General features: G+C 49.2%; 1 protein-coding gene across 1 annotated transcript in view; it reads right to left on the reverse strand.

The window, feature by feature from the left end:
* LGR6 (leucine rich repeat containing G protein-coupled receptor 6) overlaps positions 1 to 11,504 on the reverse strand; it is a 147,598-nt gene extending 136,094 nt beyond the window's left edge. The window contains exon 1 of the mRNA XM_083508556.1: positions 11,062 to 11,504. Coding sequence (XP_083364682.1) covers positions 11,062 to 11,288 — 227 coding nt within the window. The 5' untranslated portion in view covers positions 11,289 to 11,504. The remainder of the gene's footprint in view (positions 1 to 11,061) is intronic.

Here is an 11,504-nt window from a genome sequence, read left to right on the forward strand (position 1 = left end):
TCTTCCCGATTTTCTTGCATGGAGTTTAGAGGTCTTCCCGTTAATTAGCTGATCATCCCTCAGTTTCCAATATATTTCCCCATGCCTTTCCTAACTACAAAAAGCCAGCTGCATATATATTTGTATTGTTGTGCTAGGGTGGAAGAGTGCTTTGATTGTGCAAACCTAATTTTCCAGTAAGCACTTGAATAAAACCCACAAATGAGTGACATGCTGTCTGTGTGTGTGTGTGTGTGTGTGTGTGTGTGTGTGTGTGTTGAGAGAGAGAGAGAGATTATATTTCATGGGAAAAGGAACAGGTGTGAGGGGGATGCTGATCCCTTCCCTTGCCTGTGCTTTTCCACCCAGAACCTTCTCCCCCCCAGCTGTTTTTCTCCTGGCCAGATCCTGAGACCAGTGTAAGCTACACAGGGAGAAAAGTAGCTACAGGCTGGTGGTGTACAGGAAAACATGCAGGCAGGGACGGATTTGCCACTCCCTTCCCACGTACCAGCCTCCTGCACTTTCGTTTACCACAAGCTGCATTTCAACACATGGACACTGGTGTTCCATTCAAAACTGCAGCAACTCTCTCTGTGTGTGTGTCTGTGGGTTTGTAAATATAAATCAATACTGGAACTATGAAAGCCATTTTACAGGGTGCATCATTGGACTGGTTGTCACCATAGCCATTCCTCAAAGAGAAAAACAAAGGGCTCAGAACTCACTTGCATCCCATTGCTGCCTCCAACGTTCCCACTCATAAACCATAATTTATTTCATCTCAGGGCTGCTGCTCCAGATGTCTTTTTTTATTATGCGTTCATGATTATTTGTGCTCATGATGCTTTCGGGACAGTTACACACGATTCTGCTTTTACAGTGCTATTTGTAGTTCCTGTAAGTTTTCACACTGCAAATGTTCTAGGCTTCTTCTATTTATTTATTTTTTTGCGCCCCGCTTTCATTGCATCACCATGCAGAAGTCCTGCAGCAGTAACACCGTGACCCTGAGGAAGCATTGCAGAACAATTAAGAAAGCTGAACGCTGTGTGGACAGTCCAGTATAAATCTCCTGATAATACACTATCATTGTGTCCGTGTCATGTTGCAGAATACACCTGGGGGTGGGAACCTGTCCCGAGGGACTCTAAGTGTGCCGATCTCTTGTTTACTACACTGGGGGGGGGGGGGAGGACAGGGTGGATTGAAAGAGCTCCCAAACTCAGGCTAGTTTGGAAATGTGAAGCCTCTCTCTTTGCCTGCTGCTTCCTGAACACGAGCAGGTGCAGCAGGAGTGTAAGGCATGGCATTATAGACTGCCCTGTGCCCCTCCTCATTCACCCTTCGGCATCCGAAGACCTGCCAGAATAAAAAAAAAAACTTTAAAAAAATTAAAAAATTTCAAAGCCAGTCTTAAATTCCTATAATCGCTAGTTAGAGCTCCTCACGCGCAGATCTAAGGGCATGAGCTCAGTGCTTGCAGTGCCCTGGGCAGATTTATAAGTTGCTTCTTCAGAAAGGGGAGGGCCGAGGTGGAGAGGGAGCTGCCAGACTAGGCTTGCTGTGTTCCACTGCCCTCCACAAAGCCAGGGGGTGGGAGCAGCTGCTTCGCTATGACCTGACCAAGCCAGTAATTCTGCAGAGCTCCAGAGCCTTTACAGCCACCTCAGTTCTCAGCCCCAGCACTGGCCAACCGTAGCTTTCCCAGCCCGAGGCTCCACCGCATTCTTCACCAGCACTGGGGTGCTCTGGGTTTTGCACCTAGATGCTCCCTCAGTGCTTTGCTTCCTTCACAGAGACTGGGTGCATTTTTCCTTAAGCTAGGAGCACTTCTTTCCCGTTGAGCCAAAAATTAAAAATGATGACATCTTGCTGACATGATGCCTTTCATCTACAGCACCATGTGTGGCTAAGAAGATCCGCGAAAAGGCTTGTCTCCACAGAAATTTGAGCTGCTTAATTAACTTTGGTTTATAGTGAAACTCAGCATTTCTGTAGCACTTCTGAGAGTTTAAACCACTTTGTGTACATTCTATTGTAATCGTCACAACAACCCTGTAAGGTTAGAATCAACCCTGTTCAGGCATATGCATATATATATATATATATATATATATATATATATATATATATATGATGTCATATGGTTAATTATATTAGCCATATCATCATTCCCTGTCATTGGAGGCTCAGGTGGTCTCAGTGGCCAGGGGTACCTTTAGGAGAAACCTCAACAATGGAACCAGAACCCTTAGTCTAACCCGGGGATGAGAGAGAGCCTCTCCCTTTGGACATATGAAAATTTCAGGACACCTCAGTAAAGGGGTCCGGATTGAAGTTTCATCTGAAGGTCCAGATGGAGGCTGATGGGCCAAAGGACCTGGGAGGGGTCACCTTAGTTGATCTGCATCTTGAGGGGACACTTAACCCTTTTGAGCTTGTTGGCTATGCCAAAGCATACTGTCATTTGTAATCAATCAAGTTGTGGCCAAATTAATTCCAAGATCTTGTTATGTTGCTTTAGTTGCTACTACATTAGTGCCCCTTTCTGCTTCCCTAGAGGGGTGGTGGGCTGTCCCTCACTAGAGATCTTTAGTCCAGTGTTTCCCAAACGTTTTTGGGCAACGGCACACCTGTTTACCGGAAAAAAATCTCGCGGCACACCACCATTAAAGCCCCGCTCCGTGACGTCAGCGCGCAGCGTCACGCCGGGAGGGACGCACAAAAGTGAAAGTTTTTTCCCTTCCCCTTGCCGGGGTGGGAGGAGGCAGCAGAGCGAGGGACTGAGGGACGGCGGCAGCTGAGGCGGCGGCGATAGCGGGCGGAGGAGGAGCCGTCGCCGGGAGTTGCTGCTGCTGCTGTTGCTGCTGCTGCCCGGACATGCCGGCCTCCTCCTCCTCCGCTGTCTCGCAAGCAACCCACCCTCCCCCCGCTTCCCCAGACCGTCTCCCCCCCCACCGCCGTGTCCCCTACCTGTGCTGCAGCCCCACTAGCCCCAGCGTGATCACATGAGGCACGTCCAGCTCCGTGGGCCACAGGCCGGAGGCGATGCACCCGAACACGCCGCACTCCTCCCGAATCCCCAGCTCCTCGAATTCCATGGTGCCCGAGCGAACACGTGTTGTTGTCAGCGCAGCTGCTTCTGTTATTGCCGCTGCTGCCTCCTGCCGCCGCCGCCGCCTGGGTTTGAGGGGGGGGGCGGAGGAGGAGGAGAAGGAGGCGGCGGCCTCAGAGGCGCGAGTTCCTCTCCGCGCCCACCCCTTGCGCCCGCCTCATTTACATGCATACATTACGAAGGGGCGAAATTCCCCGCCTCGGGGCTGCTCCGCGTGGTGGAGTTGGTTTCCCCACCCCAGAGGAGCAGAGCAAGAGAGGTCGCCTTCGGGGCGGGGGGGGCTACTTTGTATCTGCCTTTGGACACAAGTTAGCTCCCGCTCGCTCTTTCTCTCTCCCCACAAGTTAACTTTGTTTCCCTCTCTCTTTCTCTCCGCGCGCGCGCGCTTCTGAGAGCGAGTTTTGCCCAGTGGCTCCGAGAGTGTAAACGGCTGGCTGAAGTGCTGAGGAGACCGCGAAGGGCGGAGGGAGCTGGGCTTTGCGCGCGACGGAAGGGGTTATTCCCCCCCCCTTATGGAAACGGGGTTTGAGGGAATAAGGGGTAGGGAGGAGACTTCGGTTTTTGCGCGACTGAGCAGGGGAAGGGGGCGTCGGCGGGCGCTCGCCTCAGATTGGAGAAACGCTACCAAAGGGTTGTGAGCGGGGGGGGGGTGTTAAAAACATCCCTCCCTCCGTGGGTGGAGGAAAGGGGGCTGGGAGGCAGGATGTGGCCCCGGCAGAGAGTTTTAGGTGGCCCAACCCCTTCCCTTTCCCAATGAGGTGGAAGCATTGGCGGGTTTCTGCAACCGCGCCCCGCCCCCTTCCGCCGTCCGTGCCCCCCCCCTCCCTTCGTACGCAGCCCCAAAAGTGCCTCCGGACTCCGAACGCGCTTCTTTTTCGGGTCGCTTCCCTCTCGCGCGCTGCTCACTTGGTTTTGTTCTCTCCTAGGCGCCCGACTCGCCCGCCTCCCTCCCACGGCACACCAGCCGGTGTCTCACGGCACACTAGTGTGCCGCGGAACACCGGTTGGGAAACACTGCTTTAGTCAGAGGCTCGTTCCATCATTTGCCAGGGATGCTCTTAAGTTTGGATTTCCTGTGCCGAGCAAGGAGTTGGATTAGACCAGGCATGTCCAAAGTCTGCCGGTCGATCTAATCTGGCCCCTGTGGCAGTATATGTCCTGTGATAAAATCCTTTAAAAAGCTCGGGAACTGCAATCCCAAGCTCAACAACTTCACACACGTTCACTTCATCAAATCTGGCCCTCTTTGAAAAAAGTTTGGGTACCCCTGGATTAGACGGTCTACTACAAGACTCCATCCGACTCTGTGAGTCTAAGATTCTGAATCCCATGCTTTCAACAGGAGGTTTAAGGGCACGTGCCTAGTGCAGGAGATTGCAATCCAATGCATACCTTACTTCAGATGCCTGTGGGAAACTCGCAAGCAGGACCCAAGCACAGGAGGACTCTCTCCCCATCCCACAGCTGCCAGCAACACCACATTCAATTGTGACTTTAAAAATGCATGTTGCACGGCCACTCCTTCTACCAACCCCCCCACCCACAGTACCCTTCTGCAAACCAATGTGACTGCCCTTTCATCTTCCAGGGGATCAAGGGAACTCTCTGCTGCCAGAGACAAAATGCAAGGTGGCATTTGGTGTGGCGTGACCTGCATTATACCCTTTTTGTGCCTGTCTTTCCCTAAGATGCCTAACTGCCAGCTTTAGCATGATTAGGCTGAGTTCCAGTGGAACATCATGGAACATGTGATTTTCTTTCTACTCACATGATGGCTTGGGGGTCTGATTGAACAGTCTTAGATCTTTCTGAATGCTAATCATGCTGTGGCAAGGCTAGATGAATGCGTTCATGTGATCCTGCCTATACAAGTACTAAATTTACAAACACACCATTTTAGCAATGGAATGGTATTACCTGATCTTGATTCTGCAAGGAATGAATGTGGGGAGAATGTCTAAACTCCTTGGCTAGGAGTCCTAACAGCAAAGCACTGACACATGTACACAACCATAGAAAGTGTTAATACCACCACTGTTCCAACACCACTCTCACAAAAAATAGCACAAAATCTGGATTCCTAATTAATGCTGGAAACAAAGTCTTACGCAGAGCAGCAGAGGCACTCTTATTGGTCCATTATGGCTTCAGGACCAAGATGCATGTACCACCTGAGCACTTTTTTACAGCCTTTTCCAATTAAAATGTGAGGTCAGGAATTGGGTTAGAATGGTTGAGCCACATGTCTAATCCTGGTTTTAGCCTTTTTTAAATCTATGTTTATTTGTATTATTGTAATCAGACGCAATAGTTTTATTACTGCATTTTACTAATTGTTGCTGGTGTATTTTAGAGACTGTAAATCACTTTGTTGTATATGAGCCTTTTAAACAAACAAACAAACAAACAAACAAACAATCCCAATATTTAAGGGGCAGACCTTTACAAACTCAGATGGCCGTCTGATATCCTCTTTCCTTGGTGAGGTGCCACATGGAAAGGACACTTAAAACCCAGGCCATCACAGAAATATGCTTGGGTATTCCTCTGAATAACATGACTTATGTATGCACACTTACTCCCAAGAAAATATGCATATTAGGATTGCAGCTGTAATGCAAGTTCTGGAAAGAACATTATTGCTAAAAGAGGAACGTTGAGCCACATTCCTGGAATAATATGTAAACTGACTGAAATGGAGAGGAATCAGAATTGGTAAGGCATGTTTCACACGGGAGATACAGATATCCTAATTGTTTTGGTGTGCTAACCCTAGCATGATGCCATCCATGGTCAATGGGCTAAAAGGCAACTGATGAAGGCATTATCACTTGAGTGTAGTGAGAATATTTCTGCCCCACCCTATGAAGGAATGAACGCTGCTCAGTGCTATGCTGCGTCTACCCCATAACCAACACCAGGGTTAGAGATGACAGCTTCCTGGCAATTTCTTTTGCCAAATTCCTGTCATAGTTTGGTCCCAGTCTGTCCCTCACTTCCAGTGCTGGGCAACAGGAGGGGCAAGTGAAAAGGTCAGAGCAAGGCCAAGCCCAAACTAACAGGCTCGTCTTGGGCGGAAGGTGCAAGTCGGTGCTATTTGCATTAGTGATCCTCCATACTGGAAGCAGAAACAGTAGAGAGAAGGGTGGCACTTGGGTTTCAGATTTGCAGGTGGGCTGCGAAATTCCAGAGACCCACAAAGAATGTCAAAGCCATTGGAAAGCACCTTCTCAACTGAATTCCGATTGGAATTGCAGCGGAGTGAAGAGCACACCCTGTTTCAGATGGGCAAGAAAGCCGATGGGGACCAATTTTCATGGCTGCCCAGAGGGAGGGAGAGCAGGCAAGTGGAGAAAGGCTGATGCTTCTTACCGTTATTTTTTTCACATTTGCCAAGTTGATGGGTAAGTGGCAATGGTGGTGGTGGTGAGGGGAAGCAACAGGAAGGGTTAGGGACTGGCACTAGGGCCCTGAGGCCTTAAGATACTGAGTTCTGTGCCTTCCTCACCTCCAACACCAGCAACAGGACAGGTGAGCGAGTAAGGAGGGTCAATGATGTATTCAGTTCACTGGAACTTAATATAGAAAGAGCTGGGGGCATTCACAGTACTGTGAGTTTCCTATTTATATTAGGAACTTGTCCTATACCAAGGCAGACCATTGGCCCACCTAGTCCAGTACTGTCTACTCTGATTGGCAGCAGCACAATCAGGGGACATTCCCGGCCCTACCTGGAGCTGCCAGGAAGTAAACCTGGAACCTTTCACATACAAAGCATCAAAAGAAGATGCTCTGAGCAAATGGCATTTGCCTTCTGTTTAATGGCCTTATTGTGCCCAACATTACTGCCTATGCTCTTTTTGCTCAATTACCAAGAAAGCTTATAATAATAACTTGGAGGAACTGGGCATTTAGATGCTGGAAACCAGCAACTGTATAAATAAGGCACATTTATAAAGCAGTTTGTATAAATCTATAAGCCAGACAAATCCATAAACCAGTGTAACTATTCTTCATGAATTCTTGTTGATCTGCTCCATCGGTAGGGGTTGCTCTGCTGATTCACACTGCAGAGTTCTAGTCCAAGGGGGTAAAACTTGAGCAACGAGATCCACATGTGTCTAATCACATTTAGATTGGAGTTCCCAATCAAGTTTAAACTGGGATGCCCCTGACAGCCTGAGGTGCAGGGCTTGGGAGGGAGGGAGAAATCTATAGCACCAAGAGGCACTTGGTGCTGAGAAAGACTCACACTTACAATTGCCAGTTACAAGCAACACCTCTGAGTTTGAAATATCCATGTACATGATGGGATCCATCCACTCTTTGGAAAATGCGACAAATGCACAGGAGGACAGGAAAAAGGAGCAGATAGCGAACACCTGAAAAACCTTTCTATTTGAAGGATGGCCTTGGGAGAATCTATACTTTATAGTGCAAGGATGCGTACCACAAAGAGCTGTCAATGGCGCCACCACATGCCCAAACTAGGCAAGTGCCTACAAGAGGGATACGTTGCAAAATGATTACTTTGCGACCCATCCTGCTGAACTCTTGAAAAGCTTTGCTCAGAAATAGGGTTAGATCAGTGTAAAGCAACAAACATTTCCAGATGCAGCAAATTTTGATGTATCCTTCTGGGTCAGGGAAAAGGAGGCTGAAATATCCCTGGAAAAGGAAAATTCCTATACATATTTATATCCCAGATGTTGCAACCTTCATGAGTACTGTTCCTTTAGCTATTACGGCCAGGAATATGTTCTTTGTGATCTTGCAATCGTGCTAGAACTGTTACAAAACTCAGTAATAGCTAAGAGGCAAATTGTACATTAGTATGTGCAACAATGCCGCAACTCATTTTAAAAGCTAAACCTCTTTAGGATGGAATTTAGACCAAAAGAGAAGGAGGCAATGCTTAACTCTTTCCCCACTCACTCTTTGTTTACTCCAAATTTTCCCCAAAGGTTTTTGCCTCACATGATTTTGAATGCATGTTTACCATTCTCCCTTGCACAGTTTAGTTCTGAGTTTACGGGTGTTGATGAGGCAAACTGGGCCCAGACACCTGATGCATCTTTTACATTCCTGTTCTTGTGTCTAGATTTTGTGGGTTCTCCTATAAATGGTTTATGTGTGCATAATCTAGCCTGGGTGTAGGAAGGTGATTGTGGTGACCTGGTGGCCAACAAATGGGGCATTTGTCACTGGTCTTAATTTCTAGCTGTGTGATAGTCAAGTTCTGCAGTAAGGCAGTGGGACAGCAATAGCAGCTGCTGCTGCTGCGGTTCAAGCAGCTTCAGGGCAACAGGACGGAAGGGTGAAAGTGAAGATCTGGTCAAATCTAGCGTTAAGAGATTTCTCCTGGGTTTTAAAGGCAGGATGTGTGAGGATGAATTTAAAAGGCAAATTGAGTCCCCTAACAGCACTTCTCAGATAGCATCCTTAGGATCAATGGCATGATGAGCTGCTCAAGCAGACTACTCTGACCTAGATATAACACCCGATGGAGGCTGGGGCATCATGTGTTGGAGTGTGCTGTGCAAAAAACAACACACTGGTCCAGAAAAAATTCTGGTGCATCTCAAAGGAGACCGTCTCCTGGTCATGGGGATGCATGATATGGGATAGCTCAAAGGGATAGCTACATGGGCACATACACTTCAGTTCTTTATTCAGGCTGTGTCAAATAGCCAACTAGGAACCAACTTTCCCCTCATTAATCCACTGATCAGTAAGCCTCCTTGTGAAGGACAGCTCATGAGACTCTTAATCTCAGGGTCGCGGGCTCAAGCACCACACTGGGCAAAAGATTGCTGCACTGTGAGGGGTTGGGCTAGATGACCCTCGTGGTCCTGCCCAACTCTGCCATTCTACGAATGTAAGATTTCAGGTGGCATTCAACTAAATTTTACCAGAGTAGACCCATTGAAATCAATGGACATGGCCAAGTTAGGTCCATTGATTTCAATGGCTCCACTGAGTAAAACTTAGTTGAATGCCACCCTTGAACTCCTGAGCTGCAGCTACCGATCCCTCCAAATCCATCTGCTGAGTGCCTCTGGGTGTGAAGTACGACGCGAGGTCAATATCCTAGGGGGTACCATGGGTGCGTGCGGCAGGGCCGTCTTCAGCAGATGCAGCGCTGGGGTGCAAATATCCACCCAGCACCCCCAAATTACCACGGATAGTGTTGGGATGGCCGTAGCTGCTCACTGCCAGCCATCGGGGGGTGCAACTCTCCCCCATGCCGCTGCAGGAGAGCGATCCTTGCATTAGCTTGGGAGTGAAGTTGTGTCCCTCCCAAGCCTCCTCGGGAGGAGAGCAATCCCCGCAGAGGCTTGGAAAAGAAGTTGCACGTCCATCAGCCATATGGTTGGCAGGGCGCAGCTTCCATCCTAAGCTTCTGTGGGAATCGCTGTCCTCCCGAGGCTTGGGAGGGAAGCTGCACTCCTGCCAGCCTTATCGTTGACGGGGCGCAGCTGGCGTGTGTGCAGGGAAAGGGGAGGCCGCCGGCAAAGCCACGCAGCTCCCCCACTTGCTAGGGCGCCCCTAAGAGGCCAGCACCCTGGCGCGACGCCCCACTAAGCCCTATGGAAAAGATGGCTCTGGTGTGTGGTTTACTCCAGCAAGTTCCCTTGTGTGCCACGCTTCCCAATTAGCTAGGATAGCATCCCTCTGAAATGGTGGTATCTTTCTTTCCCAACTGACTCATTCCAGGGGGTCCAACAGAGTATTGCTACTTATAGGCATCTCCCACTATCACTCCTGAGGCACTAGGAAAATGGACGTTAGAGCATCTTGGCTTGCTGTGAACGTATATCTTGGCTGGGTCCAGGATTTTCCTTTATAGAAGTCCATGCGCACTTTCCAAAGCGTTTAGGAGACATGCACAGCAGGTGAGTTATCGCACTCAAGGAAGTCGGAAAACCAGAACTCAAAGTTGAGTCATCTGCCAGTTTCTCCGCTCTAAGCACTAGGAAATACTGCCCAATATAGCACTGCTTAGTGGGGATGAGCAAACGTCAGCCCTCTTTGCCGGGTATGCCATGTAATTCTTTTCAACAGCCAGGCAACCCTCACAAACTTCCAACATTCTCTCCTTGTATAAAAAGCAATGCCAGGTTCTCTGCATCCCATCATTGCTTCCACCGTGCAGGACAGTTTTGCGCTCGTTAAACTTTCTGTGCCCAAATAGACAGAGTGTCTTTTACGAGCAGCCTTCCAGCTCCTCTCGTTCAAAGCGAGAGCGCCCGTCCAGCCCTGAGAGGCAAGGAAAAGAGGCGTGCAGAAAGGCAACCCCCAGAATTTCCAAGCCATCCTCCAGTCACCGATCCATGAGCAAACGAACAACTCTCCCGAGAGAAGACGCGAAACTTCTCAAATGCTGCTTGGAAGCCAATCAGCAAATCTCCTTTACCTTGACTCGTTCAGGTTCACCGTACCGGGCAGAGCTGGAAAATGTTTCCCAAAGCTCATTGAACTTCCCAATTCGCTGGGAACTTCAAGCCGGATCCTGACGGTTCCAGAGCCTAAGTCAGCGTTGCCTCTTGAAATGTTTGAAAGACGGATCCCATAGCAGTTTGCAGTAATTACTCAGTATAAATACTCCATTATGCTCCCAAACAATCAGAATCAGCCCAGCAAACAAGCTCTGTCTCCTCTGATCCGTAGCAATCAAGAAGTAAAGCATGCAGAACATCACAATATAAACAGGCTTTGCAGAGGACCACAAGGGGAGTGGGCAGGAGGAGGAGGGGGTGTTAGAGAAAATCGGTTCTTGTCATAATAACTGCCTGCTTTTATTATTTTTAAAAAAGTTATTATTTGTTCTAATTTGCAAGTGGAAACTTTTATTTCAGCAAAATGTGGCCTTGAAGACACCCAGCAGACAATTCAGTGCTCCCCTGCGCACTTTCTACCAAGGAGAGAGAGTAAACCTCAAGGTGTGACAGTTTTGTACTTACAGGTAGGCTGTGAAGGGACTCAAGCCCCCCGGCACGGAAGAGAGAGCCAGCTCCGAGCAGTCCACTGACAGCATGATGCCATCTTCCTCGCAGTGGCACAGCGGAGGGCACGAGGAGGGCGCAGCGCCTGGTTCCAGAGACGCGATCTGGAGGGCGCCTGGAAGAGACAGGAGAAGCCACACGCAGGGCGACAGCTGCTCCATCCTGACTCCCGCGGCAGCAAGCATTCTGTGGGCTGCTGCTGCAGCTGCTTCTCCTCCTTCACCAACACTGCCTCTCTCTGTGCGTCTCTCTCTCTGAGCTCTGCTCTGCTCAGCGCGTGGAGGGAACCGACCCAACACCTCACAGGCAGGAGGAGCACCTTCTGAATCTCCTGCGCTCCTCCTTGGCGCAGCAAAGATGCAGGCAGAGAAGGGAAGGCATTGTTGAATGATCTCGGTTAT

This window comes from Podarcis liolepis, assembly GCF_965112155.1.
Source record: "Podarcis liolepis genome assembly, chromosome: 6".
In the NCBI taxonomy this organism is placed as follows: Eukaryota; Metazoa; Chordata; class Lepidosauria; order Squamata; family Lacertidae; genus Podarcis; species Podarcis liolepis.